At 39.2% G+C, this 20,100-nt stretch overlaps 1 protein-coding gene across 6 annotated transcripts in view; it reads right to left on the bottom strand.

Moving 5' to 3' along the window:
* The window catches only part of LOC148657509 (5'-AMP-activated protein kinase subunit gamma-2-like), a 128,861-nt gene that overhangs the window by 14,828 nt on the left and 93,933 nt on the right, over positions 1-20,100 (bottom strand). For all 6 annotated transcript variants that reach the window (XR_015940987.1, XM_088643900.1, XM_088643897.1 and 3 more), the window contains 3 exons: positions 12,090-12,199; positions 5,186-5,267; positions 678-736 (listed from right to left, as the gene is read on the bottom strand). Coding sequence is in view for 5 of the 6 variants with exons in the window: in XM_088643900.1 (XP_088500026.1) it covers positions 678-736; positions 5,186-5,267; positions 12,090-12,199 (251 nt within the window). In the remaining variant the exon portion in view is untranslated. The remainder of the gene's footprint in view (positions 1-677; positions 737-5,185; positions 5,268-12,089; positions 12,200-20,100) is intronic.

Below are 20,100 nucleotides of genomic sequence, written 5' to 3'. Positions count from 1 at the left end.
CACACATTACTCAGGTGATGCACTCTTCAACAGGCAATCCAATAAGAGTGAGGTGCTGATTCAGCACCTGGACAGTTCTCAAACTAACTGCAGCCAAACTCTATGCTCACCCAACTTGCAGGTCACAGTAAAACTCTAAGAGAAACAGGCTTTGTACTTTTGTGCAAAGACTCAATGGATAAACTGCCAATGGACAGTAACAGGAAGTCAAACCTCGTGCCTCAATGTCACTGGCCACAGTCAAAGCTATATCAATTGGAAGAAGAGCTGCACAAAACAAAATTAAATACAGCAAAGGCCAATAAACATCATCTAGTCAGACCTGTTTTGTACAATGCAGTGCCATTTATACAGCACAAATTATAATGTCAAGCTATAATTTGGGTTTATTTCCCCCAAAAAAACAACATAATTGAACTTTAATTAGAATGGCTTATCTAAAGCATTCAGAAGTTAAAATTAGACAGAACTTTAAGGAAGCTTTTAAATTATATCAAATGAAAGAAAAACCGCACGATAACGTTTTCCACACCAATTTCTAAACCAGTTTCTTTAAAACATGTATTGATAAGCCATAATGTCCCAACTACAGAATGGTGATTTACCTTCGATATCGCAGCACATTACTTTTTTTTTTAATCAGCAATATCCTAAATGATCAAACCACACAAACTTACCATTGGAGATTTGTAGTACCGGTGCAGTATATTGATGAAGTCTGTGATTGTTAACATTCCTAAAACAAAGAAGATATCAGAAAATGAATGTAGAAAAAGCAAAAATACAGTAAAGTAAAATACTGGGGGCATTTTAAATATTATGCATGATGTTTTCCACTAGATAAACCAAAACATACTGCCAAGACAGCAAAATGGTATTCTCAAATTAAAACCGAGAATTTGGTGTTCATCAAGGCACAACAAAGCTCTAGCATACATCTACAATACAACTCCTGCACTCCAATTCTACAGCTGAAACACACTGTATAGAGGCAAAAGTAAACAATGCCTTTTCTAATATTTACAGTCTGTAAAACAATTGTTTTACCCAAAGCTAACAACGTGTCATACAAAACTGCATAAAAGGGAGTATATCAATAAAACCTGAAATCTTAAATCTTGCCCATCTATTTACTTTAAATAGAATGCTACCAGTTATGGAAAATGTCATCCTTGTGACTAACTTTTGAAATATTTTGAAAGTATAATCATTGAAGTAAATATAGCTTTTTTTTTGCACTTGCGGTCAACCACAAAATCGTAAATTGCTCCGAGTGACTAACCTGGTCAATTCCAAAAGAAACACACCCCTTCACAGCAACAAAAACAATGTACTTCATCACTGGACATTAATGTTGCCTCCCACTGGTTGAGTTTGATTTTGTTAAAAGCCCAGGTATCACGAGAAAGCAAAAGACTTGCTTTGCTGACCACGCATAAAGCTACAGATACGAATTTTAAGAAACTGATGATGATGCGCGGTTTTGCTCACAAGTGATAAATTCCTGAAAAGTACATTGATGAAAGACTTTGCAAATGTACTACTGGCTTGTGCAAAAGATGCCAACACATCTTCCAAGTTTAGCTGCAGTTCTGGATTAATTTGCTTCAAAAATAGGGCACCTGGTTTAACACAAAATAACCACCCAGCTTCTCCTACAATTGGAGTACAAGACATGACTTTTTGAACCACGTTTTCAATTAGATGTTTATTTTTATGATGCCTTTTTCAACAGCCCATCCATTCTGGATTCCAGTTCACACAGGAGGAGTGTTTATATCTGTCACCATGACGCTGCCCTAGATACCCAACAGCAATGGAAAGCCAGCTCAGCTCTGGGAATGACATTCCCAGGAAACAGACAGGGGGAAGAAAATGAATTAACATATGTTTAGAGAGTAAATACTAGACATCTTTATGGTATCCAGGTAAAGTGGACAAATGCGTACTAGGAATCACAGACATGCTTGATGAGAAGGTTATTGCAAAATGTGATAAAAAAGAATACCAATGCACTGCTCAGCAGTTTTAACTTGCCTTTCTGTAGGCAAAATAGAATGTGCTGGACCTAGCCTTATTTTGAAAGATATACCTAAAACCAGATACTACCCAGTACCCATCAGAAATCCTCTTTCTGTTCAATGTAAATCCCAGGGCACATCCAGAATCTTTATAGTGATAGTCCAATACCACGATCACCTTAACCCAGCATCTTAAGAGTTTAAACTGTAACCTACAGGAGTAAAAAAAAAACTGTTTATACATTTCTCACTAACAGCTTGTTATCGTTTTGCTTTCTATTTTCAGCAAGTCAAGTGAAATTGCTGGCTGCTTATTGACAGATGTTCATTAAAATGCTGACGGGCACCGCGATTAATAATTGACCAGGGATGACCTCCACCAACGCACCCCTTCACACGGAAGTCTACTAAGCTTTACTAACAGACCCCTTAAGTTTGAGACATACTGAAAGAACTAGCCGAATATGCAAGAACAAAATGCAAAAATAAAATTACATACGTTCCTCCATTACCAAACAAATGACAGGAGGCAGCTCACGATCAGCTGATAGGTATGTGTACAGTATCTACAGGGGGTCAATATTCTTTCTTATTAACTAGAAAAAAAACAAACCTGTTAAAACAATCTTCCCATTTTCAACTACAGGTGAGAATTCAGTAGGACAACCATGGGATGGATTCAAAAAATTTTTTTGCACTACCTAAATCTTCACTGCTATTTACTTATACTTTTTTGGCTTTCAAAACATCAATGTACACAGTGTAGAAATCGGACCTGGACTCCTGACCTGGACTGAGGGAATTTTAAACAGACACCCGCTGTTAAATTTGACATCTCAGGAATAGCCACTTATCCATAAGGGAAATGGTCACTCATGAACAACCATTCATGGCAATACATACTGTAGGTTAAACAGGGTTGGACTCTGAATATGAAACCCTCTGTAACACTGTTGTAATTTGGGGTTTTGGGAGAATAGACCCTGTGTGTGTTTTCTGTCAGTGTTCTCCAGAAGGAGCCTTTTTTGTTACAATTAAACTAATCTCAAACCTTCACTGGGCTGTGCCTCGATTCCTCTCTGTGGTCTCATGGGTTTACTTTCCAGAGACCTGCAGTAGCACTGAGAAAGACATGGAAATGTGCGTTCTTCTACAAACACACATAAGCAGCAATTTTACACAAAAGCTACAGAAAGCTTGTGATGAAGCAGAACTATGTTCTTCTCTGTTCGATGCATTCGGCTGAAACCCGGAAAGTGAAAATGAGAAAGGGTGTTATAGACTGAGGAGACTGCTGCCTTCACAGGAGAAGTTCTCTCCAAAAGACCTCATCTTTGCACACAGTGCTTGGCGGTTTTATTTTTGTAGATTATAGGCACAAAGCCAATAAAAAAAAAGTTATTTTCTGGTTTCTCCCTACCAAATAAAACCTTGTCACAAGTCTCTCGAGAAAATGTCAACCAGCATTTAAACGTTTTTCTTAACCACAGTTGTAGCCTACTATAAACATGTGATGCTCAAACTGCTCCTGCACTATATAAAATATGCCTTTGTGGAAGTGTCTGAAAGCACCATACAGTGAATACTGTTAATGGCTAACTGTATGGCTTTGACGATGTGGTAGCACTGTGCAGAGGTACTGTACACTACATTTAAATTAACATTTTATTCAGTTCTGAATAACAAACCTTCAGGAAGAAAAGTGGTTTGAAAAGACAAAAAGCAGTTACGATCTCTTGCATGCGTGTTTGTTTTCAGGCTGTGTTCCTTACTAAATGTCAGTGGGCATGGGCATGTGAAACAGCCAGAGAAGAACTAGGTGTCATGCAGTGACTGCATAAAGAAATTAATTAATTTAAAACAAAGTTGTTCTCCACTTCTGTAATCAACACTACCACCTGAATTACGCAGATGACACCATGTGCTTTTCTTTTCACACTGTATATTAATTACATTACTGCTATTCTGGGCTTCACAGCCTGGATGTGCAGCGGCAGTCGAACTAGTTATGTAGGATGCATGAAGGCTGGCGCTGACCGAATTTCCCATCAAAGCAAACTTTTCTAATGTATCTTGACAGCTAAAGATTCAGCTCAATGTGCTATTTTCAGAAACCTTTCCATTTGGTCACGGCAGCCCATGAGAATTCGCTCACTGCGGTGTGTTTGCGAATGTATGAAATGACTTTGACCTTCTTTTAATGTTATTTCCTTTTTTTGTCATTTCAGACCAGTCTTGGCTATGGCCAATCCTATTACTGCATGCCGGCATCATATTTTATCCCTGTCTATAAGGGGCATTCTGATTTCAGCTTATTTTCATGTGCCAACCTCTTTAAAGTCTTCACTTTGGGTTTATCATAGAAGATGTAAACAAATCCAGCATTTTTCACTAAAATCTTTCCTTAACTTAATACCTCGTGTATATGTAAGGGCTAAAAACTCAAAATGGCTGCCAAGCCTGGACTACAAAGTGGGCTGACAGACCAAATTAGCAGCCTGAAGGTTCGTTTTGCTCATCAGCCATTGGTTACTGCTTCTCAGGATGTTTATGAGGTATAAAATATTTACGTCACACTACGTTAATGAGCTCATATTACATACCCTGGAATATGGAAAGAAGGAACATGATACTGTTTGGACTGATGAAATCACTGGCTTTTCTGAACATTTTCATGTGCTGCTGAATAGAATTAACAGCTTTTACATACAGCAGAAACGCTCTGAAGGCAGCATACTGAACAATTTGTTCAGCGGGTAGAACTACAACAAATTCACATTAAATTTAGTTATCAGGAAGACTTTTGAAGCAGGTGCACATGATCGAAAAGATGTCAAGGTTCGAGATGTTTAAAAGCATCTTTTTTAGATCTCTCTCCTTAACTGTGAAAAATAAGCATATACAGTACAACAGAGTTGATTTCTAAGAGTTTCTGGCTTGCCTTGACCCATATCCTAGAAGCACAAGGGCACAAGGAGGAACTACACCCTGAACAGATCAATCCATCAGAGTTATTACTTTTAAAAGCAAGTGGATCCATAAATCAATGTGTATGGATTTTTTGCTTACTTTTAAAATGTGTATTTGATGTTTTTTTCTTAAATGGGAATACTGAAGTAAAAGGTCAGCAATGCCAGCACTTGAAGAAGCACAGCTCTACTTACCCACAAAGCTCTGTTTTTTTGTTTCCCACAATGGGGCTGCGCGGACGCCATTTGCAACCAAGGCGAAGAAAGCCTTCTTAACCTGAGGAAACAAAATGCCAACTCACTATTGCAGCTCTATGAATTGCAAACGGTTCATAATTCTGGACAATTTCTAACCACTTGTAAGTTTCAGAAAACTCAACACGGTGATTTTTCTGACTTTGATACGTTCATCTGAAATGACCTTGTCACATTCTTACGTGTGACATCTTTTAAGAGTCTATATACTTCTTAATTGAAACCAACGAACGAATCTAGGAGCGTTTAAAATGCAGCCGAAAATTCAGCTGTATCTATCCTCTTTCACTTCTTACCTAGTTTTCCCTCTTCATCCTCGTTTGTCTTCTGTTACTACAACAAACAGCTGCACTCCTAAATAGACACTGCTCTAAAGGGGCTGTGGGCCTAGTCTTGATCTAACACCATTCAAAGCGTCCATAGTTGCATAAATTTTCACCTGATGCTTTTGCTCCTTCTCTCCCAATTGCCAACTATCTGCTGGGACGCAGTCCCTGCCACCTCATCTACAGTCTCACATTACCCAGCTACCTTCCTGGCAAAGGCCCTGCCACTCGACAGACAGCTGCAGCTGGCCACCAGGGATCAGAACTGGCAACGATCGGAGACAGAGGAGACTCTGCAGCAAGAGCCTTTTTTGATTGATATCTTATAGTCCATGACCGTGAAAATCTGTCTTGGGCTTCTCCCATAAAAGTACAAAACACACAAGCAAAACTTAACGAGACGCATAAAAGCACTAAGGACTGCTTTTGTGATTTCATGTACATTATACATAAATAAATAGCAGGAGGACTACATTTACATACATTCATTGAACAGCTTTATTGCACAGGGGACAAAGGACTTCTTACAGATGTTTTTATTTGAATCTGGGACCCTGTACCATGTCCCTGATGGGAGCATTACGAATTGAGAATAGAGAGGATGGGTGGAACTGGCTATGATCTCCCATTCTGTGAACTATACTGCTATACAAATCGCTAAGCTGGGGTTCTTCTTGTTTCCCCAATTATTTTTCCTGCCATTTGAACAATTCTCGAGAGTTTGGTTTAACTTTCCAACCCCAGGTTTCCATAGTAAAATTTTGTGGACACAAATTAAGAGGGTAAAGCACTGCAGGCATTTTTTTTACTTTATAGACTATGCACACAGTGAGAAAAAGCCCACAACACTAGTTGTACTGATTTTTTATATTGGCAATGCTGCAAATGATAAAATACCTCCTACAAGGTGGGGCTAAGCAGCCTGTTTGGTCCCTTCAGCTTAATCAAATGAAATTATATTTAATTTTAATAAAAACAATATGCAACCTCCATTGGCCAACAAAAGAGGCCTCATTAGACAATCACTTTGCTGTTGAGTCCACTGTGATCCATCTCTTTGCTTCCTTACTCAGCAAAAACACATTTTATTGCGACTTTTGTCGGGAAGTTGCAGGGAAAACCGAGTTTTTCCAAACGGACGAATCATAAAAAAAAAACATGGAGAGAGAATCGGAAGCGTACTGACTGAAGCTCGTTGATTGTGTAATTGCTTAGTGTGTCGCAAGGCAGACACCTTCAGCCCGGGCTGTCTCTCAAACCCGTGAAAAAACAGCCGAGAAAGGCTTTAAAGAACTGAAAATGAAATTTAATGCGGCCAACATGATTGCAAACGAGGAATTGCCGTTCACAAAATATGCCTCCCAAATCTTGCTAATGAAAAAGAACGGAAAGACGTATGATAACGACACCGCATGTACTGAGTTTATTGGGTGCATTGCAGACGAACTATTTTGATGCTGTAATTTGGCGACTAAAAAAAGTCATCTGCTCCTAAATGTTTCATTGCAGGATCCAGTGGCTCCCAGGTAATATTTCTAGTCTGGAATCCTGACGTTATGATTATATAATGAAGATAAAATTTCATAGACAAACTGTGTTCATATTCCGAGAATCCTAAAATCAACCGCGATGACTTCTCTGCAGATGAGACTGAAATGCAAATAACTGTCCTCCCACGGAAACATCTAAGCCCCATTTTCTCTTTTTGGAAGCTAACAGCAAACTTTGAGTTACTGCATCCCGGACGAGGACTGAGTCACGATGTGGTGAATGAACCCGAATGATCTCATCTAAAAGTCCACAGTCCATTTGTCTTGAAGGATTGTCTTTCCCATTGCTCAAAGACTGCTGTTTTTGCTGAATCAGTTAAAGGAAGCAAGTTTATGGGCCTTTAAAAAAAGCCCAGCACTGAGAACCGACTATATGTACCAGAGAACACACTATTTCATTTGCAGAACTGTATTTTTTGAAGATTTAAAAGCTTCATTTTAAGACGCTATAAAAGTTTAACTCTCCTCGATGGCACTGAACGAGCTGATAACTGGCTTTTGTTCCAGAAACAGATCAATAGCGAGTTTTAAAGAAGCACTTGCTTGGCCACCACTGAGCTGCCATGAAGCACTGGGAGGAATGAGAGATCAGTTACACAATCCGCCTGCTCCTTCAAACACAGAGAAGCAACCAGAAAGCGAAGGCGGGAGATAAAGATAAAGAGCAGGAGGAATGGCGTTCAACCCAAACCTATAAAATATTCAGCAAGAGCTACACAACACGGGCCTTGCAGCTAAAAAAAAAAAGGTGTCTTGAATGTCAAACGTCGTTTGACTAAGGGCCGTGGAGAAAGACAAAAACAATCCAATTCAATAAGAATACTGACTGGAAAAATGATTTGCGCAAACGTATGAAAAGCCTACTTCATGTTTACACAACAGAATAATCGGTACATTCAAGACAGAATTACTGCATCGCTTATCACTGAACATTAACTGGGTAACTGGGAAAACGCTGAGGCCCTTTTCGTACATATAAAAGCATTCTCTTAAGTCAAATCCACTTATTTGCATAGATGTGAATTCAAGCAGTTGTTGGCAGTTAGAAACCAGCAGTACAGCAAGTTAAATACATCTTTCCAGCAGTTGTGCAGTCTTTTAACATTTTAGACATTACCTAATAATACTTTTCAAAGTGTGAAAGAAGTCTTTATACCTGACGGCTGACACATTTAAAAATGCATTACACAGTTTTGTGCCTTGTAATGGTCTGTGATATTTTCATCTGCTGGCTTGTCAGCACACCACAATCAATTCCCCCCTGAATGCAAAGCGATCAGAACACTGGATAATTATTTGCTTCAATACAAAAAAAAAACATACATTAAATAAAGGCAAAACGTCTGTGGCACACTGCGTTTTATAATTAGGTTGCAACTTTCATGACAATTTTTGCTGGTGCTCGAGTCACGCCAAGTAATTGCTGAATAGCGGAAATGGATCTAGAAGGCTTAAAGGAAGAGAGGATAGCAGATAACAGTTTGGATCAAACTAGTAAATCTAACCGCAGACACGTATACATGTGACCAAATCAGACACTTATTTCAGCATTTCCTGTTCCTGATTTGTTGATTTTAAATGGTTTTTACCATTAGTGTTAAAAGGTGAACTGAGAAAATCTGAGCACAGAAACATACTCCAGAACAGTTTGTCCAAACTTTGAATGAAAGACTTCACAAATTCACTTCTTTGTGATTTGTTCTGGTCGACAGGGTCTCGGGTGGAAGAGGAGGAGGAGACTGGGATGAAGCTGAGCCAAAGATTATTAAGCACAACTTTCAAATTGGCCGCTCAACAGACTAGGATTCGAGAGACGAATCTAGCTGGTGAGCGAGTCTCTCCCTGCCTCCTGCCCAAGTATGGACTACCCAGCACTCGCATCTCAATGTGATCTTGTTTTTATATTGTGACGAACACTCCAGGTTCTGTGTCAGCAGCTCTCAGTGAGCTGATTACTATAAGTTTGTGATTACTCGTTTCTTTTGGTTGATCAATGTTATTTGAATTAAAGTCAAAGCATAAGTACTATAATCTTAAGAGTGGGTTACTTATATCTTTTAGCCATACTTACTACAGTATATACTGTACTTCAGTACATTATGTGAAAGTAACCCATTCCAAATGTCAGGACCCTACTGTACTAAACATGACTTTGGCTTGATGTCATGTTACATCATCTGAAAATGACTGTGAATGAGCATTTATGGCTGATGGGAATTAATGTTACAATATGAACATGAACCAATTTGGATAGACTGATCCTCAGATGAACCTCTTACGTGCAAAACACGTCACAAAGCAGTGCCTCGCCATTGACACAGCATCTCTGCATGAATGAATGGGTTTTCCTGTCCCTCATGCCACGAGTCTCCCTGCCAAGAGGTAAACTTGGATCCAATGTAACAGATACTACAGACACCAGCCAAAGACTCAATAAAGAAATTATTTCTCCCCTTGAAAATGGGCTGCTTCCCCTCATTCTCTGCCATTCTTGGCCTGGGAGTCTGCAATTTATTTCTGTCTCGCTCCTCCCCTTGATACCATACATGGTGGACTTTAAAAGGGACACTTAAGGAGCACATTTACTCCTCTGTACACATGTGCAACCAACAATGACATACTGTACCAATTAACCAAAGTTTCCCTCAAAATATTGGTTTAAGCAAATATTGTGAATTAAGGATGGATGGGTAGAAGCCACTGTATTGAAATGGACAGGGAGCCCACTTCCCCTCCAGACCACAAGAGGGCACCGTGGCTTTGCAGGGGTCCCTTTCTCTCCTTCTAAACACTGCTGCCATAATTTCCTCGGCAGCTAAGGACGACCGTGTCAAGATTTCTTTCAAAATCATTCAGAAGACTGTGCCTTGAAGATAGGACAATCGCATTCCAAGTACTGTGAGTACCCGTGTGGACATATTGGGTCTGAGAAATTTTTCCACATTCGCCGTTGAAACAGTTAGGAAGGTCTATTCAACATAATCTCCAATGACAGGAGAAGGTGACCCATGGTGGTGGTGCTCCTCACCTAAGCCAGGCATATAGGGAGCAGAACTGGATGCTGATTAAGAAAGGGACAAGTCCCTACAGCAGCCTGTCAGTTGTTAATATTTGTAAAAGCTTTAAGAAGCTTGTTGTGGCAGAGTAAACTACTACTTCTGTTCCCATAGCTTCCTCTTTTTCCTGTTATCGCTTTTGCATCTCCTTTTAATACGTTGTTTGACTTGGGGTGAGTGCAAGCAACATGAGACATGTCTCACACTAATGCAGTAAACTGTGTGTGGATGTCAGGTACTCGCAACATTTTCTCCACGGCAGAAAACTCAAAAGGAACTTGCAATCGGCTCGCCAGCGACCAGCGTGAACACATCTTTTCAGCACCATCGCAAAGTTCGCCTCCGCATCACAGACCACGACTGTATGTCGACGCTGAAAAACTGAAATAAAAACCCAACTGTTAAGTTATTTTCTGCAGAAATGTCTCCATTGTACGTTTGAAGATGGGGCCCTGAGACATTCAGCCATCCAACCCTTGTTAGTAAGCAGCACAACCTTGGAAGGATTCGGGGACAGATAGTCGAGACTGGATCAGCCTCAGATACCCTGCAGCTGGGAGACAGCAGCAGTACAAGCCACTGTGACACCCTGTCCTTAATAGTATTTCTTTTGAGTAAACAACTAAAATGATTGAACATAAAGTTAATGGGATTCAGTTATGCTCAGCTAATGTCTTGATGGCTGCAACTTTAAGCAAGCATTCACTGAATTAAATACGGTCTTTATCGAGATGGCACAAATAGGTCATTTTCATTGCTTGTTTTTCCCCCCCTCCCCAGCTTTCTCCACTAAGTGTGAAGTAAAAACTTCATGCTGCACATTTCACATGCGCTATGCGTTTAAGCTAGTTCTAAGGTCACAGAACTGCATAGTAAAATACATGTTACAGTATACCTGTTAATAAACACTAACTGTCCCTTAAAAACAAAAAAAGACTTGAGTAAAAGAATGCCACATAAATATTTTAAAGAGGGAAGGAAAACTGAAATCAGTTGTAGCCTGAATCTATGTAGCCTGTTAAACTTCCGGTGTCTAAAATCCCTATGTGCCATTTAAGCTTATCTCTTCAGTCTGTTTTTCAAAGGTTGATAGTCATTAATTAAGAACATAAATGCAATGGTAAAAAATGAGCTAAGTCTATGTTAGTCTGCAGTGACTACAAAGAGGGGAGAATACAGTTTCAGCATGCTCCAGTCCTTCTGTCAGATGCACGCCAGATGAGCACTGCTCTTCTGCCACTGCAGAGATCTGTTCAGGTTTTTCCCCAAGAGGGCTCTGGGAACTAAACTAGAGGAAAGTGCATTTAAAACGGAAAAACACTTTACCGCAAGGGATCGTGGATCAAGCTACGTTTCTGAAGACACCCTTTCTTCCTTCAAGAAATGACTGGATCATATCCTCAGGTAAATCACTCACTAGCAACCAAATGGACTAGATGGGTCAAATGGCCTCCTTTCTTTTGCTATCCCTCTTATGAATCAAGTGCCCATCCATCCATTTTCTAACCACCTCCTCCAATCCAAGGCAGTGGGGGAGCCACAGCTCACAGCAGCAAGCAGTGGCTACAAGGCGAGGCCTACCTCAGACAAGGCACCTGCCCTTCCCAGATGAGTAAAATATCTAGCCACCAATGTGACTTCATATAGCGATTTTGAATTCAACATTCCTGTGTGAATGCTTCCTCCCAGGAAAAAGATTTAGACTAAAGGAGTATGTGTAACTCCCTTTATCAGTGACGCACCAGATTCCGGAGAATAAAAGCATGGATGCATAATGGTAAATTATTTATTATGGGTTTCCAGGCATTTATGAATCCTTTTTCTTCCAATTACAAGCTGAACACAAATCTATCCCCCCTAAGACGTTCATGTGTTGCTGTATATATACAACCCAGATTTCAATAACACTCACCTGCAACGTAGTGTCAAAGACAACAAGCTTGGAGCTGGTTGGAACAATATCGTAGCACTTGTGGGACTTCATAAACCTCATGTAAATGTCGCTTTCCGATTCTTCAACAGCTGCAAGCAAACAAAAAAAAATTATATATATATAATTACAATGAACCGAAGATTCACTTCCTTGGCCACATCCAATTGATGATCCAATTTACTGTAGACGACAGAAAAAAAACACTTTCCAGAGGCATTTGTCAAACACTAAAAACACAAATTACTTCTCTAATCAGGGTTGATACTGAAAAGCTATTTGAGTTCAACTCAAAAACGAGTCACTACTTAGAATGCAAATTAAACAGTCTTAACTTTTGAATTTTACTATAATGTGCAGTGCTCTCCATAGGTGTTAACAGTCCCAATTAAAATGGGATCAAAAAGTTAGACTGCATGATGTGTTGCATAAAACAATCCAAAATGTGATACTGCAGTTACATTGCACACCCTATTTCTCATCGCTGAAACCAGAAAGCAGTTATTCCCATACTTATGTATTATTAAATAAAATGAACATTTGGCTCTTCAGAAGTACAGTAGAAGCCTCGGTAACAACCCAAATGCCTCCATAGGTTCCCCGTTTACCTGGGGTGTAAAAGGAGCTAACATGGAAGACATTCAAGAGAACAACTGAAGACTCATCATCATTATGAAGGTCAGGGACCTTTCCAAAGACTGCAGGTCGAAAGTCAATGACTCTCACAAGTCTGGGGGAACACTATAAAACAACCGATGTGTCTGCTGTTAAGAAATGTAGAGCTACTGGTACAGTGGCAATTCTGCCAGGAAAAACATCCTGCTATATCTCACCGCTAAGGGGAGTGATGCATGTGGTTCACAGCTATATATATATAATGATATAAAGAAATCTATAACTTAATATATCAATGGAGAACTTGAATCTTCAGGATAGAAGATGTCACGATTTGACGATGCCTCATTAATGGGGCATTTACGTCCGTGTTCCAAGGAATAATCCTCTTCTGGAGGGAAAAAAAGGCAACCCGAATCTGAATAACAGCTGGAACCATGTTTTATGGTCATAGAGAAATTGAAATTCAATTCGACAGTTGTCAAGTGCAAAACTGGCCACAGTGCTGTTGGGGCCAGGATGGGATGAGTTCATCACGGCTCATCAAGCTCTAGAGAGCAACTTCTGAAACTACACGGGCACCTGCAGGCCAGGAGAACTGAGAACTGCCAACTGGCTCTACCGTGAGGCACTGGGGAGATTGCAAAAGACAAACCAGAAGAGCATGTCTGCCCCTCCTCATTCTCCCAGCACTGTGCAACACTTCATTCTTTGCATTGTGGCATGTGGCAAACACTGGCAATTCACAACTGGGATTATATACGGTCAAGTTAAACATACAAACATGATATTTAAAGATCTTGGTTTTCAGTTTGACAAACTGCAACATGCTGCCTATCCACATTTTTAATTTGAACTTAGCTTCGGCCTCTTGACTAAAAGACACTGATTGGAATAAAGATTCACTGTGTTATTATAACATAATAAAGACCTACAGTAAGCTCTTTTGTGAAAGTAGTTACACAGAACTGGTTACACTAAGCATGAAGGGAGTCTCAGTGACACAGATGGTAGCCATAGAGAGCTCCAGGCCTTCACAGTGACTCAGTCACGGCAAAATCCAATTGGGTACCTTTTGGATCAACACATATTGCTCGAAGCTTTGGGAATTAATGCCAGATTCAGATGCCAAGTGCTTCCTAATCTACTGATAAACCTTCAGGATACACAAACCTCATACAACTATTTTTGTAGTTTGCACAGTATTTTCCTCAAACATATATCCCAGGGATAAAACGCCATAATTCTTAATTTAATAAGTCTACTTAATTTAAACATACATGAAAATTAATTCCAATCTGATAGGTAAGCAGGCAAATAAGGTCAAGGATAGCCAACAAGAAATCACACTCATCGCTGTGAAAGATGTGTAGAGGAGGTGCATTCTGAATGTAGCTGAACTTTCCAAACTACATTTAATGACCAAGTGAGAAACAAAAAAAAACAGCTTAATTCAGAGATGAGACCTCTAAAATACTTCTCAAAATAAATTTAAATGCATTATATCACGCCTTGAACATAGTAAAAGTTCTGTATATTTTATATAATTGTTGAGAAAAGGGCATACAATTAATTAAAATGAAAGGCTAGCTAAAAATAAGAGCAAACAATTTTAGATTTGGGTTTTAGTACAAGCTGCTCATGCAAAAGTGAGATCTACAGTTCAACTGTTGAGAACACTTGAGTCTTTTGCTGACACCTTACTGAAAATAAAAGCAATCAGCTTTGTTTTCTATTAATTACGGATGTGGGACCACACCCTACATACTTCTCACTGTAACATGTCACTACAGAAGGTACAGGAGGAAAACCAGGGGTAGTGGTAAAAGTATGAGAAATTCATTAGTAAAGGCATTTTTCCCATAACTATTTGAAATATCCACACCCCATAATTATAATAAGTGACTAAATTACTCCTTTTCCTAATGGATAATTATCATGATGTGCTTGCTTTTGTAATACTCCTCTAATGAAAAACAAAGTAATCTAGGAAGAAAAACCAACCCATCTTCATTTGAGCAACTGCTCCCATTTCCTATTAACACTTTCATAACTTGTGTTGACATCACATTCAACTGTCTCATCAGCCTTAACCCACCACGATAAAGTGCTGCACAAGAATACTCTTCCATGCATAAGAGAGACAAGTATTTGGGGTATGAAACAAAGAAAATTGCTTCCCTGATTTCCATACACTGCAAGGCAGTGAACTACAGTATGTTACCCCCTGCACAGTCAGTCTCAGGGTGGATATTTCATAACCACAGCATAATTGCCATTTATGTAAATTAATCATACATTCAAAGCCAACGTGTCAATTTTCTACGATGTCCGACTGAATTCTCACCAGTGCTAATTGTTTAACATCTTGAATTTTAAATCTCATGAGACATTCTGAAAGTGCAGAGAATAGAAGAATAATATTACTGGGTTGTTTTTTTTTTGTTCTGGCCAAGGTACAATCTCCTCTATGCTGTTCTTAATCCTCAATCCCTGGGTGGCTGTGCTGTGGCAATTAAGAGATAAAACACACATCAAGTGGAAAAATAGCATAGGAAGCTCTTCAAGAAATTAAATTAGAATTTTAGTCAGACGGAACAATGCATTTTAAAAAAATCCCCTTTTCACTGACAGCCTCTGCAACCTTTGACAAACATTTAAACAAACATCTGAAGACCTTGCACTTGGTCAAAAGGCTTTTCTCTTTGCCCATTCCTCTCCTGACACCCCCCTCCGGTTACAGTAACTGAAAAGATTGGAAAGACATTCAACCCGAATTATTACTGTTAATGCAGATGTAGTTCAATAAGACATCCCGACAACAGATTTGACTATTGCTTGTTAAAATGCACCATTTAGCACTATTTCGGACATGCGTTCCAGCACATTTTGTGTTTGCAATAACATGATGGCTTAAATATTGTACGGGATATGGCAGTCACAAATTGTTCTTTGCATGTTCATGGAAGATGCTATAAAAGCTGTGACTTTGTCATGATTGCGGTGCTGAAATTCAGAATCTTACAGTGCAAAGTATTGAGAGGTTCTCCTATGTTATCCTGACATTCAAGCACGTTAAACTGTTTACAAAATGTCTTCAACATGGCCGACAAACAGACTTGGCATAATGCAAGAGGCATATTCATGTACAGTGGGACATGGGACTAAATACAAACCGAGTCCTCCCGAAGGTCAAACTCTCAAACCCTTTTCTCATCAGACAGACTGACAGCTCAGCAGTTCCCTGCTCTGGTCCTTGGTGCCCCCCCCGTCTCTTCTGGTTCCTGATCCAGCTTAATCTTAATCAGTGTATAGGATTTCAATCCTCCATTTGCAGCATATCTTTCAAATTTGCTTTCAGATCTTTAATTACGAAATCACATTCAACCTCTTGTGAACCTTGTCCCAGTCTCAGAGCTTCCCTGATGCAGCTACTGTACATCAGCTGTAATCAACTGGAACTCCGCAGAGGAATAACAAATGCATACTGCCTGAGTGTTTGATGCATTGTCATTCCCATCTGTGTTTGCACATCAAAACGTGATGACCTAATAAGAACTGTTCAGTCAGAAATAAGTGAACTCCTCATTAACCAGTTGAAGAGAGACTGCACAGAAGATCTGCAGGCTGAAGTTGATAGAATAATATGCTTGAAAATAGGTTTTAAAACAGGCCCTGAATGCAGAAATATGTCAAGAGAAATCTAAGCAAGCAAGCAGATTAATTAATGGCACAATTCTGAAACAGTGAAAGCAGACAAGGAGCCCCCCCAAAGTTGAGTTATGAACCCCAAGATCAAGATGCTATTTCTGTTTGAATAAGATGTGAATAAAGTAAAACAAAATATGTTTCCTTGAGAAAGTCTACCCCAATCCATGGGTTACCCAGCTCTAACATATTAAAGATAGTTATGATTTTAGATATTCAATAAAACGTATAAAAGACCAGGAGTATATGAAGAACTGGTGGGAGTATCTCGGGTGAGCTCAGCTCTATGGTGTGAACCAGCTTTGCAAAGCTGATTAACAAGTCTGCCAGTTGAAAAGAGGATCTAGTGGGTGAAGGATATGATTTATGTAATTAAACTCAGATGCAGCCAGCCTAAACAAGGTTAAACCAGGTCTGTAAGTAGATGGGAGCACACAAGAGAAATTCAAAAAGCAGGAATGATAGGCACTCCTCCACCAGCATTTATGGAAAACTAATAAAAAATATGCATGCTTGGGGGAAAAAAAATAAGATGCAGGCATATACAGCAAACATTGCAAAAGTTAGGATTATTAACCTTGCTGGCAAGACAACCATGTAAGTATTTTGAACCATATCTGGAATCACAGTCTATAGAAAGAAGTGTCTCTTTTTAAATGGTACGGAGTCCATACGGCACATTTTTCAGCTTCCAGGTCAAATCTGCCTGCACTGAGATAAGCATAATGTTCTACAAGGGGCATGGGGGGTCCATCAAGCTGAGAATTGGGAATGAAGTCACATAAAAGTAGAATAGACTGTACATTATAACTGTATGCAATTATAATTGTGTGTCACCACCCTCTCGATGGACATACCTGATTTGATCTTTCGGGGGGGAAAAAGTGTATCGACTGATGCAATCCTAAAGATCATACAGGACTTGAATACCTTTCTCCCACTCTTGTACAATTCAGCTACTTGTTTGTCATTTGTTCCTAGAAATGTACAAGAAAGAGAAAAACATTGAAGGGGCAACTGTTTGCCACATCATGAGAAAAGAAAGAAACCCCTCTGAAAACAAAGTTAACCACGAGCCCCAAAGGACCGGATCGTGAAAAGGGTGGCTCACTGCTCAACTGCATATTCCCAGCAAACAGAAACCGTGTGCAATCAACCAGGAATAAGGCCAGCACCCACAGGTCTCCTTCTACAGCTCCATTCAGTACCTCCCATTTCATCCCAGCTTTCATGACTCATGAACAGCATATGATAAAATGCCATCTGATGTTTTGGATCTGAAGATTATTGGGATAAAGGGATTTATTGGTTTATCTTTTATCAGAGGGATTAACAAAAAAAAAATAAGACTTTCATGGTACATATTTTCTGTAAGAGATCAGCTGAAACACTGAATTAATTCGGCAGGACTGTATTTTCAGCCATGCGCTCTCTTTCCCTTATGAGAAATGATTACTATTAGAGTTCACAGAACTGATAACAGTTTCAACTTCACAGTACGTAAAATGTATTGTACAATGCAAGGGGGTGTTAATCTTTTCAACAGAGTAGCCATATTATTTACTGCACTCACTTAGACTAGGCTCCAGATTGAGTACTTGGCCCTGTCAGTATTATTCAAACACCCATATTTGTTAAAGCAACATACAGTAGTTGCTCAGATACTGTATGTTTAAATTGCTGATCGCTCTCTCTTTCTCACTAGCATTTACACAAAAATAAATCACAGGTATTAGATAATAAAAAATAACATAAGTATCATTCAGTATCAGTATAAGTCAACGGAAAGTCGACTACAAGCTTTGTGAGAGTAAAACACCAAAAGTGACACCTCAGCTCGTGTATAATGCTAAAATGAAATATTTAGAACTGGGTCTGCGGGCCTACCCTGTTTAAAGACCTTAAATAAAGGTGGTACTTCCCACAACAAAGAGTTACTCACTCATATTGGGACAGTGGTCTAAATCACAGAGGGCAGAGTACTAAAGTAATACACATGAATGTTCCAAGCCACAGAGAAGACTCCATCACTCTTTAGCATGGAAGAACAGATGACAAAGAGCTTACAGGTGACAATACCAGCTAACGGGTATTGCTAGAAAGCTGCCCTTAACTACTGTACAAACATCAATTTTCATGGGGGAAAAAAAAAACAGTTTGGTTGTAGTCCACTCGTGAAAGAAAAACCAAACATTTTTCACTATATGTTTACTCGGTTTCATAATAAGGGGAATCTACCCTTCCATGACCAAATCAAATTGGCATTTTGTCATGTGCATACGAAAAGCTTGGCACCCGTAAAAAAAATTAATGCTTTTTTTTGGACAGTAATTTAAAAGACCTCTGAAGTACCCCCAGACAGAACAGGAAGTGCCATCATTTCAAACACTGAATGCCAAAGGAGAACGGCCGTATACAAGCCTACAATCACCACACAGTATCATTATTCAGACTACAAAGATAAGAGACTGGCAGGGATCCATGAATTAAATTACTGTGGAACGACCCTTTGTTGTAATAAAGTACAGATTCCTCATATTTAACAGGAAGTTAAGTAACCGCAGCAATGATAAAATACGGTACTCGCAACAAGCTTCTGCACTGCTCTTAGATCTGCAAACAGCAAAATGTACAGATATGTTCACCAAGTCAATCATATTACTTGGATGTCATCCACTCCCACAAATGGACAACACATTTGCACTTGTCAGCTTAGGTTAAATGATGCATTCATAGTAACTGTCTATCACATACCAGCAAAAGGATGTTACAGGAGCAAGTCTTTAAGCTTTCCATATCTTATTTTATGCTAATTAAACTCCTTACATGCTGCAGGGATGAAAAAAAGTCTTACCGACACGCAACAGAAAAAAATAAAAGAAATAAAAAAACAGTGCTTGATTTGTGACTAAACCAAAAATACTCCAGGCAAAATATCCACTACACAGATACGACATAAAAATACTCAATGCTGTAGATGTCATGATGGATTAAAGGAGACAAACATCCAGCAAGTAGATGATTCATGAAAGCATTCATGTGTGCAACAGGAATCGCATCAAACTCGGCATGTTCCAGTAAGGAATTTGGCCTCAAATATCAGTCACATTCTGACAAAAAAATGAGGATTTTTATCCAAAACATTAGTTTTCAAATATTAAATGTTTCCTACCTCGCCATCTGAAACCAATAAATAGATCTGAAAATCCCTTCAACAGTAATAAAGACAACAAGACTTTGGATATCTACAAACATCTTATTGTTTCAGGTTAGACTCCTAGATCACGGACGCCATTTTTTCCTTCTTTGTTCGGGGACACAAGGTCCAGAAAGAACAAAGACATTAATCATGGGTTGTCAAGAGACCAAATCCACCATCAAAGAGAAATAAGCAAGGTCTCTATTGAAATTAATGAGATGGAGAGACCACAGCAACAAGAGGCAGCACCACCTCCATAATCATGAACATCTTCTGCCACCCCCACAAAAAAAAAGACAGTAATCCTAATGTGGCTCCCACCAAGTCCACCAATTCTATATCATAAAACCCCTGTTACATTAGTCAAAAACACACCCAAAAATCCCAGCCCGAAAGACGGAAATACCGAAATAAAATAAAAATAAAACAAAATTCCACTTTTCCAAATATTAAGAAAAACATTTCAGACAC

This window comes from Lepisosteus platostomus, chromosome 8 (assembly GCF_059453375.1).
Source record: "Lepisosteus platostomus isolate fLepPlt1 chromosome 8, fLepPlt1.hap1, whole genome shotgun sequence".
Classification (NCBI taxonomy): Eukaryota; Metazoa; Chordata; class Actinopteri; order Semionotiformes; family Lepisosteidae; genus Lepisosteus; species Lepisosteus platostomus.
Note: the sequence above shows the minus strand (reverse complement) of the source record. Positions and strands in the feature narration are given on the sequence as shown.